The sequence below is a fragment of the Penicillium brevicompactum genome (genome assembly GCF_028827555.1).
Source record: "Penicillium brevicompactum strain IBT 35665 chromosome Unknown utg000001l_segment0_segment0, whole genome shotgun sequence".
Classification (NCBI taxonomy): domain Eukaryota; kingdom Fungi; phylum Ascomycota; class Eurotiomycetes; order Eurotiales; family Aspergillaceae; genus Penicillium; species Penicillium brevicompactum.
Genome location: NW_026623203.1, coordinates 824458 through 851312, shown reverse-complemented (window position 1 = coordinate 851312; position 26855 = coordinate 824458). Strand labels below are relative to the sequence as shown.

The window sequence follows — 26855 nt, the reverse complement described above, 5'->3', positions numbered from 1 at the left end:
GAGAGAACCCATGAATATGATCATTTCTAATCTTTAAAGCACTGCACAGCTCGTTCGCTGTCATTGCAACGGGGACAGTGGCTACCATGCCCCCATTATAATTATCAAGAGCGTTTCAATTGGCTTTAAGCCTTCCGGTCAGGGTAGACATATGGGCGAGGGTTGTGCTTGTTTGGGTTGTCGCCGGTACGGCAGAGATTGCCAAGGAAATAACCAGCAACAGTCTTTCATGAAATCCCATTCCGTAAACGCAGAGAGAGATCCAAGCAAATAATGGACAGCAAGGCGCAGGAAAACAGAATTCGGGGGTTTATTACGTGGGGAGAACAGCGCTTCAGTGATATCGCCGTGGGTAAAGGTTAAGAATTGAGGAACAATGTACCCTGAAGCCATGGGTTATGGGGCGCGCAAGCTCGTCCTGAAGCAGGTGCTCCAACATACGCAAAACAATCAAAGAGAACGAGATAGTGAAACTGATGTCGATCTGCACTAAATACCAATCGATAGAATGCCTAGCAGAGTAAGCTCCTACAAAGAGAGTTCATTTTGTCGAACTAACCTATCTTGCACTGTAGACCTATCTTCATACTCATTTTCTTGCAAGATAGTTTCATGTATTAACGATACATGAACGAAGCGAGAGATTGCGGCATACCATGGGTGTGTATGTGCGCCCTGTACCCATCTGAGCTAACAACGTCTATGGGGCATGGGACGAAGTCGTCGCATCCAATCCAATCGAGTTGCCTCTCGCTCGGAAACCGGATGGTCCCGGCGCGGGCCTTTTTGGCACCCTTTCTTTGGGATTTGCCAAGCTGTCCTGCTAGGAGCGTAACACGCGAGCCATGGGGTCGACGATGAATCCTCACTCGAAGGATTTTGTTGGCTCGCCGCGAAGAAGGTGGGCTCGGCGAGTCAGCGCGAATATTGCGACCGGCATTTGTATCATGGCGAGTGGCCATCTTTGATGATGGAAGCTTTGAGAAGTCACACAGCAATGGCGTCAGATCGCACTCGCTTGCTAGGTTTTGGTGGCGCAGCCGGCGAACTGTTGCAGTGTTTGCCATCCGAACAGAGAAACGGCAAAGGGAAATGACATCGACCTGACCCTGTCCATTATATATCTCAGATGCCATGGTGAATATTTTGAGAACTATCTTGATGAACCTTACAGTCTGCTAAGTGGCATCAGTTTTCAACCCGCCATCAAGTCACTATGGGTTCCGCCGGAGTTTTGAAGGCAGGAATGCGAGGCAGCGTGAAGAGGACCCAACTAAATATGTTCTGCTGTTTTGCTACCAAATCGCTATTAAAGTGATGATTAGCAGAAATTGAGGGTCGCGGTTGTGTTCACGCGTCTAGTTCATGAGGCCTCAGTAGGTGAAAAGTCTTACTGGGTTTTGGTTAGAGCGCCTGAATCATCTTGCACCTCATATATTACTTTGACCGTGTCTATAACATGGGGCGTCCCGATTTTGTCTAATAACTTGCAACTGATTCTCAACTAATCCGGAACTAATCCAGGTTTCATCACAAACTTTGATCTCATCCAATAGAAATCGACAACTGGGAAAGTGGGGCGCCCTACCCATGGGCAACACTTTCTACCTGAGCAGAGCACGAATCATCGATCCTACACCGAGCTAGTCTTTGGTGCAAGTCGGTCACCTAAACATAAATACCTGCGGGATCTCCCTTAATCCATAGATACCAAACGTACACCACAATGTCTAAAAGCAGCAACGAAAAGCGTTTCAAACTAAGAAAGCAATGTCGAGAAGCCCTGGCGGCTCATATATGTATTTGTAATCCTATTTTGCCTACCAACCCAGCTAATCCTCTTAGATGACCGACTTCGCCTTGTCGTCGCCCCCGAAAGAGTCCGCCTTCAACCACGGCCTGAAGATGGATACGCTTGGTCCGTCGCGAGAACGAATGCTGGTTTGCTCAAATCCAGTCTAAGTAGCGGCTCGACCAGTCTTTACCAGTTGATTTGCAGAGAGCTCGGTCGCTCACTCGAGGCTGTCAACCCGCAGTCCAATACTGGCGGCCTTCCAAATAAGGTGAGCCCTTTGCCAGTTGTCCTCAATATAGCCCTTCTGACGGAGCATGAAGGCACAGGACTTCAGTGAAGGAATAGTGGATGGTTCTTTCACGGCGGAGATTTGCGAGCTCAAGGCTACCAACAGCTGCATAGAAGAGGAATTAGGACGCACGCGTTCTCGACTGGATGACTGTCTTCGCGAATGTCAAACGCTCCGGTCTGAGGCCAATGAACTTCGCCACCACATTCAACTTCTCCAGTCGCAAAATAAGAACTTGCATGATGAGCTAGTGCAAAAGAGAGTGGGTATCGCTGGAGCAATACAGGCATTGAGTTCGTTGCAAACAGAAGGAATCGATATTGCACTTGACACCCATGGGAGCCGATGATCAGCCATTGGGGCTCATGTGGTAACGAGCTCGGCCTGAGCTCGGCTAAAGAGCAGACGACGGATCAATGATATGCTAGAGCGCACCGAATATGCCATTTGTCATCCATTGCATAGCGTGCATACCACCGGTGATACGCGATGCCATTTGCCAACAGGCTTATCCAGATTCAAGCCGGCGCCAATGTTTTAGCAAAGAAAATCTATCAATACTTTTTGAAGGAAGACCGCCGGCGAATGAGTAATAGCAGTCTCGAGCTGGGTGCTTGACAGACACTATTTTCTGAATGATATATGCTGAGACCAATGACGTGTGTAGCTTAGAAGGATAATTGTAGCTTGGTTGGTTTTCGTGGATTTTACTTGTGATTGCTATGTTGTGTCTGAAATTTCCAGTCAATGAGATATTCGGTCTATTGAGGGTAGAAGTGATAGTCAACTTCGTTCAATCAACGACATACTTGGACCTGTCAATTTCATCGCAGTATCAAGGCAAGTTCTGGTTTCTGCTACAAATATGCTTTGGTGGTAGAATTACGGATCCTTGCGCCTCAGTAGTGTCTCTTGATGAATACCCCAACTAGCAAGAAATGCATCTATAGTTGTTCCACAGTAACATCGAGGAAACAATGGTCAATGATACATGTACTTGCCAATCGAAACTCATGTGTAATCACAAGTAACCCCTTGTTTTAATCCATATATATGCGGACGTAAATATTAGAATTTGCGAGAACGCCGCAGTTTCCAAGTTTCAATCTACGGAGCGGCGACAGTCACAAAATATTGTTTTTTGGTAGATAATATTGAGCCCTATAGCATCTGGGTGGTATCTCGAGACCGATTGAAATTTTGTCATGAGATAGTGTTGTCTGCATCAACGTGCATCTTTGTGCGGAACTGTTGATCGCGTACTCCACGATAAAACAAAAGGTATTTTGTGCGTTGCGCTTACGCCCAGTCCTCAATAATTGGGTTTATGTCCCTATTTTTGGCACAGCTGCTGGGCAGGAGGGAGAGCACATTCATTTATTTCAAGTCTGTGCCTAGGGCTACACCTACTGCTATAAATATCATCTTCTCGACCGTCACTGTCGATAGTTCTTTCAACCATTCTACATCCCATTGGATAATTGCTCATTTTACGATCGAGCCAATCCATCATGGCAAAGCATCACAAGCCCTCTGGGGAGCAGACAGGCCACAGGTCTGACGAAGTACAGCTGCGCGCTGTACCGTCGTGTGATTCCGTTCGGTCTACTGCCTCCAGATCCAAAGATGGGCGGAACCCCCTCAAACCGGTGACTAGGTCGCACAAGTATACGGTACCAACCTCCACCTTCTTTTTCATATGCTCTGACTCCTTCTTGACCAACACTATGCTGGCGGCATAACTTGATGTGCTCTACTAACTATGCTAGGCCTCCTGCATCACGAAAAAGCCTGGACGGAAGCATGATAAAGTGACCCATAGAAAATGTCTCCAGATGATGAGCAACATCGAGGAAGAGATTCAAAAAGGACAAGAACAAATGGACAAGGACAGGCGAAAGCATTGTCTGTAGCTGGAACAACTTGGAACCGAGAAAGCCGAAGAAAATTCGAGATTGCAGCTGGCTCTCACAGCACGGGATGCAGCATTAGCCGAGAGTCAGCGGGTCGAGCGAGAAGTCTCTGAGTTGCAGCAGCAGCTGAAGTCCACAAACGCCGCTCTGCAGGACCAGGTCCCGTGGAATAATATTCAGCTGGTGTTGGATCAGGCACACGGAGACCTGGTGTCGACGACCACTCGATTTTGGAACACGGTCGATGCCCTTCAGAACAGACGACTGGCATCTTATTTGCCCAGCTCTGGTCATTCACGCAGACTGGCTCGAGCACGGAGGCGTGGCTACTCAGGGCGACGATTTCCCCCTCAGCTTCTCCGAACCGACTGTCCCTCTTCGGGAATTGGGAGAATCGGAAGGCATTCGCCCTGGCACCCTTGCAAGCGCCGCTAAATTTGATTATCGAGGACAGAAGAAACTGCGGTCAACCATCACAACCAGATGTCAAAGAAAGACCCAAGGGAAAGACCCTTGATTCTGTACACCGATGGAAGCGGAATTTATGGAAGGATCGGAGCAGCAGCGGTCGTCGACCTAGAGGATCAACATGCCCACAACCAAATGGGAGACGACAGTACGTCCACCGTCCACCGTATATGCGGCAGAACTTCGAGCCATCCAGATGGCACTTGAAATGGTCCTCGAAAGCCCAGAACTATGGGCTAAGCAAGCGAAGAATTGGTGGTCATCTTTGTAGACAGCCAAGCAGCGCTGAAGGTGCTCAGGCGACCACGGATGCCATCGGGACAGGTCTATCTAGCAGGATGCCTCGGCCTGATCCAGCGGCTTGCGGGCAGAGACGTCCGGATAGAACTCAGATGGATTCGTGCGCACCAAGGGGTCATTGGTAACGAGATCGTGTACCAACACGCGAAAGAAGCAGCGCAAGAACCGGACGGCCCACAGAACCCTCTCAACCGAGGGACATGTCTCGCAGCCGCAGCGAAACGGCAAATTCGCAGAAAAAGCGAAGCTGGAGTGGGACAGGACGTGGGCCAAGGAAACGACCAGTCGACCGATGAAACGCTTGATTGATACACGAACAAAGAAGACGCTAGAATATTGGTCGGGCCTGCGAAAAGCGACGACATCGATTATGATGCAGCTTCGTACTGGGCGAATTGGCCTAGGAGCTTACCTGAATCGTATCAATCGACGTGTAACAGCGCGGTGTGGTTGCAATCTTGGCAGCCAAACAGTGACACGTCCTGCTGGAATGTCCCTTGCACCAGGACGAGCGAGACTGGATGAGAAGCACTCTCTCCGACAAAGGAATCGCTCTCCATCGAGACGAACTCCTGGCAAGGCCCGAGGCCCGCACAATTGTGGCTGAATTCATGGTCAAGACCGATCTTCGGGGCCAATTTCAGACAGTCGATCCTACAGCTCTAGGCGAGGAGGAAGGGGATGACACAAGAGCAGAGGTAACGACCCCCCAGACAGTGTGACGGAAGAAAAAGGATGGCTTCCATTGGGAGTGCAGTGCCAGATCCACTGTACTCCCTTGATCTAAGCGAGCACGCAAGCGGCAGCAGCCGACAAGACTGGACGGATGGAGGGAAGTGGGCGTGGGAACGGTGTGTGTTGAAGCGGAGCCTGGTCCTACCCGCGACCAGGGGTAAAAACGACGTTCATTTTGGCCTTGTGTTTATCATGTTTGCATCCATGCATTTCTTTTGTTCATTTTACATCTTTCAATTCGAGGGCGATTGATCGGAAATTCGCATAGCGGCCCAATGGTCGCCCGGGGACTGGCACCCTCTTTCCAGCTGTCGGCAGGCCTGACAGCACTCCCGTATAGCAGGATATATGTAGAGCGAGCTACATCGGGCAAATGAATACATCATCATCATCATGCTTTCAAAATACTAGGATGTGCCATAAAGAATGTAGTATGACTCGTGTTACCGTGCCATCCTTACCAAGGTGCAACCAAAAGGTTGCGTGGCCCGCAAGCGGACAATGCGCGGCTTGGTTGCTTATTTAACACCAAAGGTATGACCTTATCTGAATAAATCTGCTCCGCAATAGAGCTCGAAATTTCACTCGTTTGAAAGAGCGCTTAAAACTTCCCGATACCACAGATATGAAGAGAGACAACCACGGTCTGCGCACTCATTTTCCGTCTTCGGAGTACGTCGGTTTTCCCGATGAGTCCCCTGAAGAGTATTTGGGGAAAAGAGCTGCTAGCTTCCACAAACAAACCACGTCAAAACACCTGGAGAGGGAAACATCAAAGCTCAGAGATGCACTACGCGTGTTCAATTCTTTCCGATTTAACATTCCTCGTACCCAATGTGAAATTTTCAAAGCCATACCCCGGTTGGTTGCAGGGACTGTGGATGCAGGACCATGTTCACAGGCACAATCAGAGCATGAAGTTGAGAGCCGGCATTTGGATGCCGAATCAAGGAATATCCGGGACCTCCTTACAGTTTTGGAGCGCTTCAATGCTGAATTGCTGAAGAGCCAAGAGATTATGAACAAATTTATTACGGCTCAAGTTACACCTATCACCGACCGATGTTTATCCCTACGGCAGGCTCGATTCCCCAGCTTCAGCTAGCATTTTCTACGAAAGAGTAGGATTTCTCAGTCCTGCAATGGCAAATTGCTCGTGCGTTGGGGTAGAAATCACTAAAGATGACGTTGAGCATCACTTGAAAGACGGAGACACATCATTTCCTGCACTTATATCTGTTTCAACAACCCCAGCGAGAATCTATAATATCAGCAAAAGACCAAGTTTCCGTGACGAAAGAAAATGCTATGTCTATATTATAGACCCTGATTTACTTCAAACGCTCGGCGTCACTTGCCACTCGACCCCAGATCTTGTCAAAGAGCTGGGAATTATGAGATATTCTCTCAGCAACCAGGGCGGTGCGCAGTACGTCACGCCAAGTCACCATATTTGCCATGCATCTATTCCTGCTGAAGCTATAATTATAAAAATGCGGTTGGATGTATATTACCTGTTCCTTGAAAAGACAGGGATTACAAAAGGTATGTCTTCAGATCACCTGTGGAGATGGTACCGTATGCTCACATTTTCAAAAGATAGAACTCTGCTTGATACTTCGTGCATCAAAAAGCCTACTGTCCAAGATTACCTTGACTTCGTTGGAAACCACAATAAGACGTATGCTGCAAACTCTGGGGTGGTGTTGGGACCCGCGGCAAACGGCTTTCTTTCCTCCCAGGGGCACTTTGTCGATATCGATGTCGCATCTCTAGCGACAAAGATGTCAACTCTTCAAGTGCCAGTTTAGCATATGGTAGACTTTTGAAATCATCATATTCCGATGCAGGCAATGGACATGGTCTCGTGTACTGTGCCAAAGAGAGGCCACCGAACATTTTGCCCGTCTTTCTGTACTGCGTGGGAGAGATGTGACACCACCGAGAGTGACGAGACAATCAAATTGGGGAAAAGTAGGGCGCCTATTGACTCGATACAAATTGTATGGGAGGGGAATGAGACAAACTTGACACAGCAAAGTCCAAAGTCTTATGAGGCCGCAATAGCAAGATGTTATTTCGCTCTACGTCAGCGCGCAGTATAGTTCGGTGGTTTATCCTTTATGGAAGGAATTCGAGCGTTCTACCCCCTCAAGAAGATCGCTCCGCTAATAATCGACCATGTGTACCTAAATCTCAAGAAATAGGCTCGCAGTTGTTGGAATCCTCTTGCTTATTGCTGATGAGCTTCCAATTCATCACTCTTTTTCAATTAACCACTCTATCCGAATTTATCACTCTCCCTCAAATCACAACTTTCTCTCGATTAAGGTCCACCCCATGCTTCTTTTTCTCTCATACTCAACTGCCCGTCATGGTTGAAGTTTGTCTGATGGTGCGACTCATATTGCTGCCACTCTCGCAACATCCAGAGCCTCCCTCAAGCGCTCTGCTTTGGCTATCAAATCGTTCCTTCTGCTTGCCGTGATGAAACTCTCACCCGCAAGTTCCGCCAATTGGAGCTCGGTAAGGCTACCTACCAAGTCAGGTGAAAGAACCTTCACAGGTCCATCATCACCTAATAGGTGCCTTTCTGTTACTTGCATAACAACATTATCCGTGAAACGCTTTATGGCCACTTTGTAGTAGGCCTTCAGCATGTCATGAATATCGTAAACCGCCTGATCATCATTGCTAAGGTGGACACTTTTCAGAACTTTCTCCGTGTCGAAAGGAACACCATCATTGAAACCAAGACCTTCGAGTCTCGCGAGGACTCGTTCTCGACGGATTGAAGAAAGGGTATCCGCATAATAATGATTCACAGTCTGCAGGACACCTCCTCTTTCGTCATTGAGAATCCGCTGAAGACAGTCGAGCGCTTGGTGCTTGTTTTCTTGTTCCCGAGGCGAGAGAAGCGCTCTGAGATTTTCTCTCACTTCATCATCAGGAACAATTGATTTCAAGACATGCGTGTTAAACGCGCAGACTAAGTCTGCAATAGCGCCGATATAAATTTTCCCGAGAGCTTCCCAAGGGCTAGATTGCTGACGGAACATGTTTTCGATCACCACCGGGTTGACAATACCAGGAAGTTCTGGTCCTCGGGAGTCAACATAATAGCCCCGAATCCATTCATATATATTCTGGGTTTCTTGTTCTTGTCGCTTGAAGTCGGAATCAATCTTCCCTTGGATCGTACGAAATAATTTCGCATGGCCCTTGCGCGACATCAGCAGCGCGAACTGGTCATTGAGTTTCCGTACATGCATTCGAAGCTTGAGTGGACTCTGCGCATCTAAAGCTTCATCGTAGTTTCCATTTTGCGCCTTGTGAACTTGGCTTTGGTACGCACATACGAGGCGCATCAAAAACCGTCTCTGGTCTGAGGCAGATTGACGGGGAAGGCCCAAAAGCTCCAAATCCTTTTCTGTCTCGCTTGATAGACCTTCGATATCTTTGATAACAGCCGGGAATTCAGAACGGATATGATCATAGAGGAGGTGACCCAAGAAGCCCTTGACGGCATCGATGCCAACCCGGTTTTTTTGGAGGCTTTTCCAGGGATGGGCCTGGGCGAAGAAATCTTTTTCTATCCGGTGCCGCCCCTCGACAGTTACGCCTTCGTTTATTTCCTTCGTAGATCGATTCCGCACAGCAAACCAGCCGTGAGTAAGTTTTTCCACTTGGTTTTGTGCAATGCGCAACACCTCATTTACAGTAAGTAAAATACTTCCACATCGGCTGAAACACTTACCCCATCTTCATCTCCCTCCTGGAGAGCGTCACATTTGGTGATGATGCCGACGGTTCGTTTTCCGGCTGGGTCAGCGGCACGTGCCATAGAGAATCTATCAGGTATCAGCAGTTGTTGTTTATTATGCTAAAAAGGTTCTTACACTTCCTGGTTGGCAAGATTGTTCCTTGCGTCCATGACAGCCCTAGAAATTAAAGTAAGCCAAACAGATCGCTTAGCGCCTTTTTTCAAGCACAGTTGACCCACAAAATGATGGTGCGACCATCCGTAATATAGTCTTTAATCAGTTTTCGGATAACAGCCCGGTCCTCTTCCGTTTGGAATTTGGTCACATCTTTAATAGAAATTAGCGCAAGGACTAGAATATCGCTATCGTTTTCGTACTATGAAATAAGCCTGGAACATCCACGACACTGAGGTGCCGATGGTTTGGCCCCGAAAGCTCGACCTTAAGGATGTCGCCTGAGAACCTTTTATCAAGCTTTTCAAAATCGATTGTTTTGGGTCCAGGAACCCCATACAACTAGCGGCCTGTCGACATATTAGGATCCTTTTTCATTATTCAGGCATGATACTGACCTCGTCAAAAATATTCCCAAATTCTTGACATCCAAACTCTGAGGCTGCGAGGCTTCTTTCGAACCCAAGAAGGCGCTGGGTCAATGCTTCATCCTGTCGTGAAGTTGGTCCCGGGATAATCGTAATTCTTGCTCCTGCATCTTCCATGAACGCTCTTCGCAGAACAATTTGCGTAGCAAACCTTGTACAGAGATCACTCGCTACAGGAAATGAAAGGCCAGTCAGGCCTTCCAGAAGGGATGACTTTCCGCTCGATTGATCACCAACCACAACAAGCTATGGATTTCACTTAGTGAAGTTCTTGCACAACACGATTTTACTCACCTGAGGGGGAGAGATGTTCTCACTAATTCCCAGCTCTCGCAGTTGATCGATAATCCCTAAAAGTCGTGCTCGCTGTTCATTGTCCAAACCATCTGCCGTGGTAAGATCTATTGCCTCTCTTTTGGCCATGTTGGCTGCAAATGTCGAGGGACCGGTTGATATTTCGAATGCTTTGTTCATGTGCAATGATTTCATTCTCGGTCGTAGGAATTCCTTGATTTTTAACTCTCCCTAAATATTTGAGTTTATCATGAGGCAATCCTAGCAGCAGAGTGGAAGGCTGCATTACTCCCTCATACAACATTCTTTGGCTGGTTTAATATGTGACTTACAGGCATGAAACCAATTTCACCACGGTGAAAGTAGCACCGGAGCATTCCACGGTACCCTAGATTCTATTTTGACCAGAACTCCACAAGGAAAACCCATCTCGAAAATGCAATGACCAGGTCCTTGTTTACTGTATCCACCATGCTTGCTTGATGAAGTCGCCGAATACTTACGCTGCGAGGAAAGTCAAAGATTTATGCTATTCGTTCAAGGGGAAGAACTTATCAATTGCCTCAGACACAAAGCCTGCTCGACTTTGCGTAGTCAAGTGATTGAATTGTAGAGCAAATTGCTAGGAGTAGAGGATGTATTTATAGACTTCTCGGCTCATCTTGTCGCGTAAATGCTCTGCTTGGTAGAAAGCGTTGAGGGATACCTCTATTAATTGAGGCCCGTTGAAACCCACGTCTTCTTTTTACCACAATATTGCAGCGACATTCTTGATGCCTTTAGATCCTCAGTGAGAGCGACAATTTAGAGTGGTGTTGAGAAAAAGGGATGCTGAGTATTCCAAGAAACGTTGGCTCACTGCCGAATCCTTCACGGCCCTCTTAAATTGAGGCACTGAATATTATGTCGATAGGGGTGGTGTTTACCACTAAGGACAGGATTATTCATCAAGTACCCATTCCCTCTTTGTCTCTGTATGGTAAACGGGGTACGCTCGGCATACCAGCGTTGTAACACGCTAGGAACGACTCCTGAGATCTGATAACGCTTCAACAGCAAGATCCAGACAGAACAACAATTAATGCATCTCAATGGGACACCTCAATACTAGCACATACCAGTATCCGTCAATCCGACATATTATTCAATCAGCAAGGACAGGCTTATATTTCTTGTTCTGATACCTCACCTGTGAGTGACTCAACGTTGAATCACCGAAAAGCGCCTACAATTTCATCCCGAGGAGTACGGATTTCTTTTTCCTTAACCTCCCTTTAGTGTGGTGTTGGTTGTGTAGAGCTATGGGTCTGACCGTCTAGACTTCAGAAAGCGAGGTCACGGTCGGTCAACCCGTTGAAGCTTGGCTATACATAGTTGTCAACACTCGATTTTTGAACGTCTAAACATGAACCTAGACACTAAAATTTTTAGATTTTTTAGATTTTGTTTTCTTTCTAAACTTCTTTTTTTGATAATTACAAGTTGTACAATGTTCCATTTGTCGCATTTCTGAGGCGTTCAACGAAACGGAAAGAGGTGTCTGGTTAAAATATGTATCATCGACAAGCGTGGATCTCTGACCGTCAACATTGAGAGGCTTGATCGGTTTCCCCGACCGACTTTCACTATTGTTCAATACACCGTCAACAGCCCGCCTAAAACTAACAAAACTTTTGTCAAAAGTTGACTGCATTAATTAACAGTTGGGGTAATCGTAAAATCCACTACATAGTCGCCTGCGTCTGCGTAGTCTATAAAACACGAAGGATCGACGGAAATGGTATTGTCCAGACCCGTGACTTTCTCCTGCGGACAAAATGGAGTCCCCAAACAGCTCGACAGGCCAGGGAAAGAAGGAGATCAGCAGCCCAGTGAATTTCCTATCCTTGATGAGAAAGACAAATCACAGGAAAATTCTGACCATGTGCCATTGGTAAGTGAAATGATTCGGCTTCAAACGCTTTTGCTGGCCATTGCAGCCCTCTCTTCGCAGTTGGAAGCAAGAACAAGACACACCCTGACGACCGATCCATTTCAATCGATCTTGAAGGTTCTAGCAGACCTCGAGCGCGACGATCCCATGTTCGCCTTTCCAGCAGCTTGACTTGTCGGAATTTATCGACGCCTATGGGAGTCGTGCGTGTCCAAGCACATGGATGGCCAGAAGCTAGGGCAGGAAAACATGGTCTTGAAGGAGGCTGATACGAACCTGAGACAAAAGAGGGACGGTCTTCAGCTTCACCACGACAAGCAGCTATCTCGGCTACGCTTTTTCGAGCAGGCACTGGAATCATGCCGGGAGATCGTATCTAGTAATTGTCCGTATACCAGACAGAGATTCTACGTGGCCGTCTCAACCTGGGGTAGGAAGAACAGATGCTCTCCTGTACTCTAGCCAGATTTTCGGTTGAATTGGACTAGTATTAGCTCTATCAATTGCAATTCTTTAAGGAAAGCGAGCGCTAGCATGTGGAGGAAAATGCCGCTGAGTAGAGATGGACAGGGGATCCGAACCGGTCCACTTGAAGCTGGGCAGTTTTCGTGATTGGAGTGGGAAAATCATTCGATCAAGGACAATCCTTGAGTCTCATATCCTGCGGCCTCGTCTTTGTTTGAGAAAACCTGCCGAGGATCATCAGGTCAGTGTCGGCATACCAGAGGACTCTTGCCAGATAGCGTGAAGGTCAAGATCCAAATCGTATTCTACACTGATGTGAGCACAAACTAGTAATCCAGACAAAGAGTACAGACTCCTTCAAATCTTGCAGTCCATTTGCATCCAAGACTGACAATTAGGTGCTGTTCCATGGTCGTTCGGCATTCGGCCTTGGTCGGAGTCCGAGGGCTTCATATCCATCATTCTCTTTCCTTAATATTCCGCCTTCGCTGCTAGACGAGTCCTTATAAAGCCAGAACACCTTTTCTTCTAGTTTTATTCCCAAGTACACTTTCACGCATTTAACCGTTCTATATAAAAGTCACATCACCAGGAATGCTCACTCTCAACATCGCCTATACCGAGCTAGTCAACAGCTCTGATCCCTTGATCCCAATCTTGTCTCGAGGACAAGTCTGGAACGGCCTAAAGTCGAAGGCCCGACGCCCTCAAAACTTCATCCCCTCCTTCGATGACTCCCGAGTCATCGAAGAACGAGATGATGGTTCCTACATCGTGAGGGCGTTACATGTTGCGGCTGATCTCAGCGAATCTCCTATGGCTGGAAAATGGACCAGGGAGGAATGCAAATTGCATGAGCCGGTCAAGGTGAGAGAGCCCGAACATAAAACACCCCGGAATGTCTTAAAAGCCTCGAATTAGTCATCAAATGGTCTAACCAGAGAGTAGGCTTACTTCAAGCTACCTGGAGGGTCGATAATTCAGAATATCCTTTCCGAAGGACCTGATCAAGCTCTGTATCTCACGTTTACGTATGAATGGAAATTACCTAACTAATATCGAGCCTAGGACGAAAGAGGCAAAAAGGGGCATGGGATGACCACATGAAAATTGCGATATCCTCGGTTCAAGGAACAATCAAGGCCTTGAGAACTATGGCAGAAGTGAAGAAAGTGTGAATTATGGAATATAGGTATGAGAAACGAAGAGGTAAAAGAATACAAATTTTGTAGGGGTGCACACGAATAATCACTTTACGAATACCCTAAAGTTTTATGAATAAATGACAATTCTAAGAAAATACAGTACGCGCTAGTACGAAAGGACAATTGGTAGGTTCCGTGATATATATTGAGTGTGTTCTGTTAAGCTATCTAATGCAGCAAATATTTAACGTATTCGGTAAGCGAGCGGCGCATGTAAGCCCCACAGTCTCGAAAACATAATTTCGGCGTCTGTTGAAGCATTCCAACCCTCATTGAAGAGACGATGACCGTGGCGAAAATCTATGTTCGTCGCAATAGAGTAGCAGTGACCTGGAATGAGACATACCACAATACGTGATCATTTCAGCTTTACAAGTGTTGGATGTTAATGCACCTAGATATGCTGTTCGCAGTTTCATGTTTCAGCTCGTGTAAATCTTTAATCGACAAACATTGATAACCTGACTCTTGGAATGAATATATTAATTCTGGAAACGCCAAAATCCATCCAAGGAGCTGTTTATTCCCTGGGAACTCCTCTTTAGCCCCTGGGGTCATTTCTTGTTTCTAGGAAACCGACCTCTACCCCTGGGATCTTCACTCTACGATCCTGACTGAATACGAAACTGGTTTTGGGATCGCATTGGCTGGACCTGAGAGCTGTTGCGCTCCTGAAACCCTACTTCTGAATCCTAGAGTTATTCTGCCTTCTGAGGTCGCGGAAATCCCTCACATGACACCTTCACCACAGCTGCGCACAAATCTGCGTCATTCGATTACTCCCGAAAACACAAGCCATAGCCCCAGGAACCATACTTGAGGTTCCAGGAGTTGATGAAACTGCCAACAGGAACATCACTTTGGTTCCTCGAGGTGGGGGCACAAGACCCCAGAAGCTCAATGGGCTTCCTGGAGGCTACGTGGCTCCCAGAAGCTGCTTCTTTGCCCCTAGAAACCGCACTTAAGTCTCCGGGAGCAAGATAACTCCTAGGGCCAATGCGCGCATTCCCGGGGCTGATAGAGCTGTCAACAGGGGCGTTACTGATTTTGTGAGGGTGGGAATGGTGAGTCTACAAGTTACGTACGATTTCCTGGGCCTTTGTGATCCCTGGGCAGCTCATTTCTCGGGTCGGCTTTTGAAATCTTGACGGCCACCAAGGTTGATGCCACCAAGGTTGATGGTTATTTACGCAGAGCAGGTCGTCAACCATCACCTGCTTGCTACATCAAGCCACCCAGCATACTGCTCCAATATTGGCTACGATTGGTTGGCTAGTCAGATCAAGCGATGAACATGCTTTGGTTTCAATCAAGAAATTCAATTGGTAAATTATCTCACCAACTTTGCAGTAGAGTCCATTCCTTTACCGTTTTTGTCGCACCTCTCTAATGGTTTTGGACTCCACCTCCCTCATTTTTCGAAATCATCATCAAATTCTGCGACTGCCTTTTTTCGTAAACCCGGTTGACTCGTTCCTCACCCCTACTTTAGGAGGTCGATAGAACCCTCTGTGTCTGTTTTATAGGTCCGTCTGTGCGCACTCTGCTAGTGTCCGCGTAAGGCGCATATGGCAAAAGGCACGAGAGACATAATGACCGCTAAAAGTCCGAAAGCCGCCTGGCTAACGGCCCCATAGTACATAATCTTGTAGTATGGAAAATAGCGCTCACTGTCAAATAACTCAAATGATGTCTGAAGACCGTGGACCTTGCTGGCAACATAACCCCCCAAAGATAGAACAATCAAGCCGACGACAAGTTGAGTGCAGACGTAGTAAAGTCGATACTTGCGGTCTTCTCGCAGGCATCTTGGGTGGATCGCAAGAGCGATCCCGAAGATGCAAAACAGAGCTGAGATGAGGGCCACGATCACCATGCCCACGACGATGTTGTCCATGAGATTTTGGAAAGTGATGTCCAACATAGAGTTGCTTGAGGTGGCGAGGTCGGATTTTGCGCGGTCTCGTAAGATGACCGCAAAGCGTACAATGGCCGAACTGAGACCGGCAAGAGCCAGCCAGGTGATGGAAAGGAAAAAGAGGGCAAGACGCATCCGAATTGTGGCTGCGGAAGTATTCAAAGGCATTGTGTCCGCAAGAAAGGAATTTTCCGAATGCAGGAAGGGGAGGCAGGTCTCGTTAAGGAACAGCGGAATGATGAAGCAGGTCAATCCCCGGGCACCGTGTATTTATATGTGCTATGGTCTTTTCATACAAATGCTGCCTTAACAAAGAATGGCCCAGTTGATAGTGAGCCGTGCTAGGTGCCTCTCCCATGCTTTGTTGCCTCAGTGGTAATTGATAATCCTTATAGGCATTCTCTCGGTAAGAATGTTTCAGGCCAAAGCGCTATTCCTACTCGCTAGGTCGACGGTCTCGGAGAGCGTGTCCGATCTCTTGGTAATAAGGCATCGCCTAGAATCGCCCTGTGAGGTCCCAGGAGCTGCTGCCCTTTTTTTCGAAAGTTGTATCAGGTATTCTGAAATTGGATTGGTCAATGCACAAAGTCATATCAGTCCACCTTATGGAAGAACATTTGAACCGGAAGCGAAGTCGTGGGGGTAGAAACACGTAAATATAGGTACCCCGTCCTACCCTTTGCATATTTTCTATCCGTGATAGTAACCGACTCATTCTCCCACTGAGTGGTCTACCATTCCAAATCAGAGTCCAAATGCCTGCGCTCTCTTTTGACAATGTCGTTTGATTTCATTTCAAACAGCGATTACGTCCAGGGGGTAGTCAACCAAGGTAACATTATACGTCTACCGAGCCGAGACCAGTCAGTCATTCTCAAGACACTCTGAACTCCAATAAGGGGGAAAACACCGATGCTGCTACTACACTACCTCTGTGCCAGGTTCTTAGAAGAGCCTAAAGATGCCTAGACATGGTTCAGGACAAAGTATCTGAACATGCTAAAATTGTTGGAGTTGCAGAACGCCTGGACACCCTTCTTCTGGACTGCAAAGACCTCAACTCTGAACAGTGGGGCTCTCTAGAGAATGAGGCTATTATTGCTGTCTTTTCACTTTTATACTGCTGCATCATGGAATGCTACGAGCTCAAACCTACTCCGCTGGCAATCTCGTCTGTATGCGATCAATTTGACGCCTGCAACTTGAATCTCCCATGCGTGTATGATGCAGCTATGATGTATGTTTCAGTTCACCTACCTGGTACTCACAGTATAAATATTCTAACCAGATGGGTGTTCTAGGGATCTGGACTACAGGAGATGGGCATCTTCACAGCAACGGAAAACTGCGGAGGCCATCGATTAAATGGACAAAGGGACGACATGAAGCATACCGGGCCGGTCGTATACCAATCTCGGGCGCCTCTTGATCTGTAGAGGAAAGATTGTGTGTGAGATTGTGCGGCGAGATTGGGGGACATGAATGTGAGCTTCGGCGGAGAACATCGTGGTATCCAAACCGTTGAGTACATACCATGGAAGGACGGAACGCTCCTTACCTTTCCTATCTAGATGACCTGTGAAATTTGAATAATCGTAGTGAGATGATCATGTTTGATGCTGTATAAAGGGTGAATCTATGAATACATATTTGCTATCTATATGGCCGGGCATAGAGAGCACAAGCCCGACACAAATTTCACTTTCTCCATGATTCTAGCCTTGAAAGATATAAATGTCAAGTGAAACACGATATCAGACCCAACTAGCCCTAGAAGCAATAAGTTTCTTGAGACAGTAATGGGTGGGTGCCTGCCTTGCATCACCGGGATTAAATCCCTGCAGGTCCTATACGTAGCGAAGTAAAGAGCACGGCGAAGCACAATATACTTCATTAGATGCCTAGCAAGATATGCGGTCCTGTGCCTTGAGCGCATTAAAATTGGACTGGCGACATTATTCTTTGCTCTGTGCCTTGTTTAAGGTTCAAAATTTCACAATTCCTAGGAGCCACAACAAAGCATAAAGAATGGTGTCAAAAACGAAAGTGTGGCTTTCAATGGGCCTCGTATAGTTTAGGCACCCCGGGCCCTTCATTTTTTGTAGTTGATAAGATCTTCAAATGACCAGACAGGCCTAGAGGGCTATAAATCTCTCGACCCCGACGCCTTTGCACCATATGATAATTTCGAATCACTCAGCTGTCGAGCAAGCTTTGTCTTCAAGACTACCTGAGACTTCTTGACCAGGACCATTTGAGTTCTCCTTTACATGCTCTCGAGCTTTCATTCTCCAAGCGCGGCTGCCTCCATGAGAATGAAACCCACCCCTGGCTGTTCAGACATTGGCCCCGAGTTTGACCGCCTGAAAAACATCAAGAGGATTTCCCTCAATGCAAAGCTTGTGGCCTTTGTCGAAAAGGCTCATTCATCGATTCAGGAACGAGGACGTTTCAAGCAACGGGATTATTACAAGAGATCTCTCCTTCATTACGCTGCCATGGGGAACTGTACAAACCTCCTTCAACATCTCCTACAAAGCAAGCCAAATGTTGATTCTCGAGATCAGTGGGGGCGGACACCACTCTCCTGGGCTGCTGAGTATGGCTCATTGGCTGTTGTGAAAATTCTACTGGACCAAGGAGCAAACGTCAACGCATTAGATTACGAGGGCGGCGCACCGTTGACATGGCTGATGCACGCCGGCAACCCTGAAATTGGAAAGCAAGAGGACACTGAGGCGTACCTAAGAGAGAGAGGCGCGACAGAAGGGAAATTGAGAGGCATCAAGTTCGCCTGGGTCTGGGTTTTGCATTATACTCACTTAATCCGACACGTTCGCCCGCACATCTAAGGCTCCCGATGACATAGAGCCAGCTGATATTGTGCTCTACTATGACGGCCATCAGATAAGTGTCATAGTTGTGGAACGCGGGTTTCACAGACACTCTTGCTTTCTTTTCTTTTTTTTGAGTTGAGTATTTTTGAAGTGGAAATAAAAAGCAACAGTGCAGATTTGCGCGGAATGTTTGGAACATCCGTATGTATTCTATTAGTAAACATCCTATTCTTGCATGGCAGTCCAAGATAGTAGGGCAAGGGATACATGTGCTAGTTTCCACTTTAGCACGTAAAGAAACTGGTATTTTTGACCCCAAACTGTCTACTACAAGACTTTGAGTTTATGGTCGTTTGCGTCGACAATTTGCGTTAGTGCATCAACTAGAACTAGGTCTTGCAGATTTTATTTCGTATGGCAAAGCCCCTGAGCGAGGCTTGGAAGCAGGATAGGACGACATATTCATTGTTTATTCTTTCTAGGCTATAAAATCAAGCTAGCTTATCATATAATAGATAGAATGACATATGTCCTGGAGCTGGCTCCGTGTCTGATAGACTATGCCAAAGCTTGTCTGAGGTAGGGTGTTATGCAACTTTACAGTACCGCCAGCCTATTTCCTGGGCTGAACCACAATGGTAAAGGCTATAAGAATTCCATCACTCTTGTCTTGAATCAAGCATACACTAGACTTTCCCAATGCGTTTCGAATGTGCTACTGTACAGAGATAGTAGTCAATACTATGCACTGCTTGATATTCTACCGTGACGTGTCTTCTAGAGCCTCGTGGGTTTTGCTATTTCATTCAAAAATGGATTGCGAGTTCTCATATTATCACTTCATTGGTGCTTCTAAGGATTTTCATTTCCTTCATGGTTCCAATATACTTGTAAACAAGGAAATATCCATTTCCTAAGGCAAAAGGCGAGAAGCTAAAGCTGTACTATAGAACGCCCGGGGAACACTTGAGTGATCATCCTCTTGATCAAAGCCCGTGTAGTACCTCTCTTCGTTGCGCCATTCCTTCTCAGATAATCTATTGTGGCTGCTTGATTTGGGCCCCTACCCGCTTCTATCAGCCACGACAACGGTGTTGTATACATATCGTCCATGGAGTTAATTTCCACCCCATTGTCCAGCAAAAGTTTCACCGCACGCAATGCACTATATTGCGCGGCCCAGGAGAGAGGTGTCCGCTTGTTCTGATCGAGGTCATCTTTGGCTGTCCCATCTTGGAGGAGATAAAGAAGGAGCTCGGCACAGTCACCCATTGCAGCATAGTGAATGAGAGACCTTTTGAAAGGTCCTCGCAGGTTGTATATCCCTTTGTATTTGAGTGTTGCCTGTGCATCCTGAAGAAATGCCATGATGTCTTCATCAAAGCATATCTCTTTAATGCCTTTTAGGCGTTGAAATTCACCGTCAATGATGGTCAAGGAGCGAGGAGGAATTGCCATAGTGATCGCAGGCACTCCGAGAAGGAGATATGAAGAAAGAAAAGAGGTTATTTGCTCATCAAGGAAGTGGAAAGATAGAGGATTTTAGAGACGTTAGGATCTTCCTTTTCGTATAGCAAGTGTTGAAGGTGCACATCCCTCACATATGCTAGAAAAGGCCTCTGTAGTAACGCAAATTGCATAGGTGATGGATATCGTCAATTTAAATCGTTATTGATTTCGTCTTCGCGAGGTGGGTGTTCAAATATTCTGATGGATCAAGTTACTGAGGGTTGGCACACCGGATTCAAATAAAGGTACGGTAGAAAGGGAGGGGGTTGAGTAGAAGAAGAATAAAATAACCCTTCTTCATCCCTTCGTTCGCTTTTCAGCGTGAGTATCAAGCCCGATGAAAAAGCTGACTGGTTGAATATCCAAGTTCCAGCGTGGTCTAAATTCTGCGTCTGCCTCAACGCGGGCAAAGTGGCGGACAGTTATCGCCGCACTTGACACCAGTGGTGCTCAAGAGCCGTGCCCGCTATTATTGAATGCTTTTGGACCGCGTAAAATAGTGAAACGTTGTCTAGTTACATCAAATTATGACCATTGGCGTGTTGAGAAGTTGAGGCGAGACCTGCCGGATGTTTCTAGCAATAATAAGGCTTCCAAAATCTCATGCATTTTACTAATGGCCATTTGGTTCTGGGGCAGATAGATGGTCAGAAGATCAATCGTTCGCAAGATTCAGTTGGAACCACAGACGGTATATATGCTTAAGACCCTTCCATGACTACTGGCGATGACTTGCAGATATTGTCAGAAGCCTCTCCAATAGCCTCACCTCCTTCGATTATCGATTCAATACTTTGTGACCTCTAAGTCGGCTGCGGGATGGGTACCCGCAAACTGATATCACCTACGCCAGACACCAAACAGCACCTGATACAGAGCTTTCATGAACAAAACCAGCAGATTCTCCAAAGCCAGGACCATGTCAAATCTGAGCGACTCTATGGCACTCATTCCCCAGCAAAGATACTTGAGCTCCCCACCGAGTTGCTATATGACGTCCTAGATTATTTATCTACGGAGGATCTGGTTTCATTCGCATTTTGTCGATGGGATCTGTTTCAGGCTCTGATCGGCTTCATCGAAAGCAAGGCAAGACCATCACTACAAAGCCTTGGCCATCTTGTTACATTGTTCGAGAAAACGTGGCCAAAGAAATGGCTTCGAATCATCGTCCCGATCTGCGCCAGATCCGAACAGCCAATATTGAGAGATCTCGGGACACTTGTGGAGTTATTTGAAGATAGCCATTGGCCCAAAGAGCAGCTTCGAGATATCATCCTAGAATCAGCTAGATATGATCAGCCGGCCGTGCACAGTTGTGTTGGGCTTGGATTTGAAGAGGTGGCTTGTCGGTATTTGCGGAAAAGCCCTCACGCACTATTCGACACGAACATTCTCCACATGGCAGTTTTGCACATCTCTGTCCTCAAAAGTGTTCACACTCTGGTCCAGGAAATTGGAACTATAGCTCAAAACATGCCTGAGTTTGATCGGGTGGAATTTGTCAATCGGCCCGACGACGTTCAAAACACTCCACTCGACTATGCTATTACGACCTCGTCTTCGACTATTGTGAATACTCTTGTTAGCGCTGGAGCTAGAATCAACGATACAGATCGCCTAGGGTATACTCCGCTCATGAACGCGTGTCATCTCGGACGAGACGAGGTCGTCCACTGCCTGGTTGATCGCGGGGCGGACATACGAGCCACAAACAGTTTCAACCTCTCAGTCTTGCAATGTATAGTATTTGGTGAAAGCCGAACGAAGGAGGCATTGTTGCAGCGCATATGCCCCCATGCTACCCAAGTGCAACTGAACAGAGCACTTTGGCTTGCAGTCAACGACAAGAAAGAGATTGTGGGTGTTCTCCTCAGATTTGGCGCAGACGGTCAATATGCTGGTATCCTAGAAGACGATTCGTACGATGCAGAAAGAAACGGGCATACCAGACCAACCACACATGGACCGGTTGAAGCAAGCATGTCATTGTCCTGACGTCATTCAAACCCAAGTATCGACAGTGACCCTGCGTCTAGGGAACCGGATGTTCTCGCTGATTTGAGCCCTATCATGCACTGTGAGGCCAGTACTGACGATGGTGGGATCGTGGACGGCTTTGGGACTTTTCGGCGATCACCGATATTTATCTTCCGGTACGGTTCGGACTTCGCGGCTAAGTTCAGCGCAAAGTATGCAGACGGCCAGATAACAACGATGGAAGAAATCTTTCAAATTTTGACGTTCGAATCACTCAACTGAGGGATTCCAACGACCGTGGAAAGCATTGGCGGTATTCAAAAGATAACGTTCTCGGGATTTGCGGAGTTGCATTCGAAGAGAGAAAATTCCCAGACCGAGTCTATAAGCTACGAAGAAGCGCCTGGGTTAAAATTAAGTGGAGAAATATCGTGACGGCAGATAAGGGATTACTTGAAGGAGATTGTTCCTGGATTCCGAGAGATGACTTTACTCGTTTGTGTGGTAGTAAGAATGTGGCAGAAAGGAAACTGAGGGAAGCCTGGAACAGGCAGGAGGAACGCTACACTAACTGGAACCACAGACATGAATCTCAAGCGCCGCGTACCAGACAATGGCCTGCCCCATTTCCCTGGGATTTGACGTGAACGGCAGCTAGACTGGTCTATCTGCACCAGTTTGGTGAGTGACCAAAGGCAGATATTAGGCTCCTCGAGTATTTGAATTGACAGCTGGGTTGTTCATTGGTCGCGGCCCGGCACCAAGGATCCCAGCACCGATTGTTGGTGGGCTGGTGTTCGTTGTGACGATCTATCAAAACAACGATTTTTACCAGCGCTATGTATCTAGCCTATATGGTAGTCAAGGCAACTGAACATAGCTATGAACATTCGAAGAGTTAAAGTATATCAGAGACTTTGTCAACCTCCGTGCATGATTCTGCTTGAGACAGTCGCGTTTTCTCGCGTGCCAGAACCGAAAGGTCGGATCTGACTGAGGGCGGCAGGTCAATGCTACCGAACTCAATTCCCTGCCTTTTTTTTGGTATTAGACTACCATTAGGGTGCATCTGTGATGGTCTGTGGTGGGAATGGGTGCTGGCCAATTGCATCGCAACGCAACTCTGTCATAAATCCCAATAACTCTAGCAGTACTAAATCTCAGAACTGTGAATTGGAGGATCTTCCATATGCAGTTCTCTCATAATGGATTGACCCGACTTTTCCTCCTGCAAGGGGGTGCAGCTTTTGGATAAAGGATAATGACTTGGTTGTGCGCGCGCACTGCTCTCACAGGCAAGTCAGGTTGGTTAATAGTAGCAGATTAAGACTGGACGAAATCGGTGACGCACGCTACTGGGTCACTGTCGTTCCGCCTAAGAATTTTCTTCGGATGCTATTAATGAGCCACGTGACAGGCGGAGACAGGAATGAGTCTTCGCCTTTATCGCCCGACCCTGCTCCAGATCATCTGTCGGTGGGCTTTCCAGTATCACTGTGGCTGCCTGGTTATTTCCGTCATCCTCCGAGCGCTCGTCAACACTCATCTCGCCTGAACTCCACTCGTCGTCGCTGATCGGTTCAGGCCTTTCTGCCTCTTCTTCGAACTCCTCCCATTCTTCGTCACTTGCGGTGTCACGTTCCACCCGGCTTATCGATTGCTTCCCTGATTCGGATCCCTCCGAGTACGCGTACATCACCAGGTCGCGCATGGTCGACTCATCCAGAGGTCCCCCACGACTGTGGCAGATATTTTGTGCAACGGTGAAAAGTCGTTCCGCGCCAGCTCCTGTAGCCGGAATGGAGAGTAGATCTCGAGCCAGTCGAGTGAGAACAGGCCATTCGCGTTGATGGTCTTTCCAGTACGCGCTGGGAGAGATATTAACGACCCCTGTTGTGTGTCAGTAGTCAACAGAAAACATTCGGAGGGATTGTTCAGACCTTCGCGGAGATATTGATCAATTTCATCTTGTCCACTCCTTGAGCCACCCGCCAGACCGGCTAGTGGGTGCAAAAGCCGGTCAAGCCCCAACAATTGCGGGGAATACGACAGTCCATTCACACAAGACAAGCTCGTGGGCATTTGCGGTCGGTACTGTAGGTGAAAGATCCTCAGATACTCGATGTAGCACTCGGGACCGCCCAACCCTTGCGATGATGTGGCCTCGTTGAATGCGGACACCTTATATTGGGGAGCAACGAGAGTTCCAGGGCCATACATGACCCCAAAGCTTTTAATTGTCTTTTCGTATACTTCTCCAAATTCCATCTTCATGATAAGCGACGCCTCAAGTAGTTTGCGCTTCCACGGAGTTGATTTTCTTCTCAATATTTGGGTTGACTCGTCGAGATGGTCCATTAGTATCTTGAACACGAAACAGACCTTGTGGACCGTTGCCTCTTTCGAGACCAACAGGGCCGTAGTAAACTGGATGAATGGCATTATCAACTGGACAAGGTAGTCGACCTTGCGCCAATCCGTGTCTGTTAACTTGTACTGTAAATCCTCACTCTGTTGGCAGTATTGGTCGATAAATCTTCGCAGTCTGCCGGCTCGTTTCAACATCAGGAAGACCGAATTCCATCGGGTGTTCGCATCGTCTAACGGCAAGAGTCGAATTCCTACGGGCTGAAGAGACAAAAATTCATCGCGCTTCCGAGGGGTCTCATTAACAAATTTTGCAAATGATCGAATCTGCAAAATGCAATAGTCAGGTTTTTTTCTAGTCAGAAGGATGAAATGCTCAGAAGGATGAAATGCATTCACCTTTTCCAAAACGCGCGTTATTTCTTTGCCATCTGAAGGGTCGGCCCAATCATTGGCGTGTGATATTGCGCGGACATTCTCAACCCTTTCCCCTTTTGGGGAGGTTGTGATGTTTTCGATATACTGCCGAAGACAGAGCTGAATGGCCTGCACTGTTCCAGGAACACCAACAAAGCACTGCCAAGAGCTGAGCCCACCAGAAGAAATGAGCTTCTCTTGTAATGACAGCACCAGATTCTCATCGACCCTATAGTCGATCGTGACGCTGAAAATCCGACGAAGCAGCCCTTTTTCCTCAATGATTCCAAGGATTTGATCGCTGGTGTCAGTCCCTGTCTCGGGCCTGCAAAGTAGCTCGAATCCAAGCAGCACCTCTTGGTAGCTCCACTGTTTGTCAAAGTAATACGCAGTGATAGCCATGAAATCCTGCCCGAGCGGACTTTTCCAATAGCACAAAGCAATCGATACTTTGGAATCTCCGGGCAGGTCCTGCAGCTGTGACTCTTGGTAGGTGGTCACCATGTCGTGCATATGCTGGCGGAGCTGCTTTGATGAGGGAATCTCCAAAAGTTGAGGTCCGGCATAGACTAAATCCAACAATTCTCGGAATGTAGGTTCTTCCATGAGCTCAAACGTAAGTTGTGCCGACGAGATTGTCCGCAGAAGCTGGTCTTTGAGCTGTGTCTTGGTAACTCTGCTCCCAATGGGCGGGAGGCTCGCACAGGCCGCCTGGGTTGGGCCTGGGGTGGCAGCAGGAACGGACTCCTTCTCCACGCTTCTGCGACATGACTTGGACTTCAAGTGCTTACCCATTGTACTTGTTCCATGGGATTTGTGATGTGGGTGATGTGGGTGATTAAGCGGCGTGAAGCAAGACCGGCAAATTACCTTGGGTCGACCAGACCTGAGCTCTGCCACTTGGTCAAATTGCTTCCACACCTTTGAGGAACGTGACTCAACCGACCATCTGAAATTGTATCGTCCATTTTTGGTCAGCCGTCGCCCATAGTCGGTCTCCAGCCACCACAATAAAAATTCGTTGTTCTGGGCGGTGTCGTAGAGCACCCAATCTCGGCGGTCGGGTGCAAACCGCGTGAGGTTTGCCGGGGGATCTCTGGGCCGGTCTTCCAGCGTGAAAATGCTTGAAGAGCCAGTGAATGGCTTGTAGGTCGTAAATTAGTTTAGAATCAGTTGACTGGCTCCAGGTGATGACATACCGAAGATCGCGAGATTGGGGCTGACGACGAAGGTGAGGCGGTCCCAATTGCAGACATCGCGCTGGAGGGGTGTAGTACTGACGAGGAGAGCCGCCAGAATAAACAGAATCATGAGAAAAGCAAGCGAGACTGGTGCTAACTTAGGTTTTTATTGGTAGGTGACCAATGCGTCCCAGGAATCAGTCATCGCGTCAAACGTTACATACCGTGACCTTTTGACTAATGCGTCCGTTCTTTTGCCTAGAATGTTGAAGCTGATGCATTCTTTGACCAGTTTGGGGAACTATCGATGATGAATTCGAGATGGTAAGTTTAAACGTCAAGAACTTAAATAGCCCGTGAACTGAACCACCAGTGGCCCCAGTCTCAACGCGGGCCAACGTTGCAAAATATCTCACCACATCCCCGTTGACAATTCTATCGAATAGTTTATCTCTCACAGGGTTCGGGATCGTCAGGTTATAAATGAACCCTGCGAGATACATTGGGGGTATCTTGAGCGGTTAAAATCAATGACGTCAACGATTCCCAACGCCTAATTGGGTCGACAGAAGTGTTTAATAGGTATTCAGTTGAATCAACATGCTATTATCTTTGAGCCATAAGCAGTGGCAAAATTCCCTCGCATATTATCGAGGATTTCACCGGCCTTTTGAACATGCCTCAGTCGTTCAAACATGAGTTAAACATGGTCAAGGCATAATCGAATAGACTCTTGAGCTACATAAGTGGGCGTCGCACCAGGATTGGAGAGGAAAATACACTCTTTTTAAATCTGCTGTGAGAGAATCTGGCACCATAACCTACCTATGATGGCTGCGAAAGAGGAAAATGAACTTTTCGAGATCATGTCCTCGTACAGTGA

At 47.3% G+C, this 26855-nt stretch overlaps 6 protein-coding genes across 6 annotated transcripts; 4 read left to right on the top strand and 2 right to left on the bottom strand.

Annotated features, from left to right (window-relative positions):
- Positions 1–4480: 4480 nt before the first annotated feature.
- N7506_000174 (ribonuclease H family protein) lies at positions 4481–5074 on the top strand (the record flags this gene model as incomplete). Its single annotated transcript, XM_056949470.1, has 2 exons — positions 4481–4613; positions 4716–5074. 2 exons carry the CDS (start codon positions 4481–4483, stop codon positions 5072–5074), a joined length of 492 nt encoding a protein of 163 aa, XP_056815385.1.
- A 1919-nt stretch (positions 5075–6993) lies between these two features.
- On the top strand, positions 6994–7311 carry N7506_000173 (uncharacterized protein; the record flags this gene model as incomplete). The annotated part of the gene is made up of 2 exons (XM_056949469.1): positions 6994–7045; positions 7100–7311. The coding sequence occupies 2 exons, from the start codon at positions 6994–6996 to the stop codon at positions 7309–7311; spliced, it is 264 nt and encodes an 87-aa protein (XP_056815384.1).
- Positions 7312–7902: 591 nt separating this feature from the next.
- On the bottom strand, positions 7903–10289 carry N7506_000172 (dynamin family protein; the record flags this gene model as incomplete). Its single annotated transcript, XM_056949468.1, has 7 exons — positions 7903–9210; positions 9258–9351; positions 9400–9441; positions 9504–9591; positions 9642–9780; positions 9837–10112; positions 10161–10289. The coding sequence occupies 7 exons, from the start codon at positions 10287–10289 to the stop codon at positions 7903–7905; spliced, it is 2076 nt and encodes a 691-aa protein (XP_056815383.1).
- A 2863-nt stretch (positions 10290–13152) lies between these two features.
- On the top strand, positions 13153–13736 carry N7506_000171 (SRPBCC family protein; the record flags this gene model as incomplete). Its single annotated transcript, XM_056949467.1, has 3 exons — positions 13153–13425; positions 13559–13589; positions 13627–13736. The coding sequence occupies 3 exons, from the start codon at positions 13153–13155 to the stop codon at positions 13734–13736; spliced, it is 414 nt and encodes a 137-aa protein (XP_056815382.1).
- Positions 13737–15309: 1573 nt separating this feature from the next.
- On the bottom strand, positions 15310–15849 carry N7506_000170 (uncharacterized protein; the record flags this gene model as incomplete). Its single annotated transcript, XM_056949466.1, has 1 exon — positions 15310–15849. One exon carries the CDS (start codon positions 15847–15849, stop codon positions 15310–15312), a length of 540 nt encoding a protein of 179 aa, XP_056815381.1.
- Positions 15850–16652: 803 nt separating this feature from the next.
- N7506_000169 (uncharacterized protein) lies at positions 16653–17110 on the top strand (the record flags this gene model as incomplete). Its single annotated transcript, XM_056949465.1, has 2 exons — positions 16653–16856; positions 16970–17110. The coding sequence occupies 2 exons, from the start codon at positions 16653–16655 to the stop codon at positions 17108–17110; spliced, it is 345 nt and encodes a 114-aa protein (XP_056815380.1).
- Between the last annotated feature and the right edge of the window lie 9745 nt (positions 17111–26855).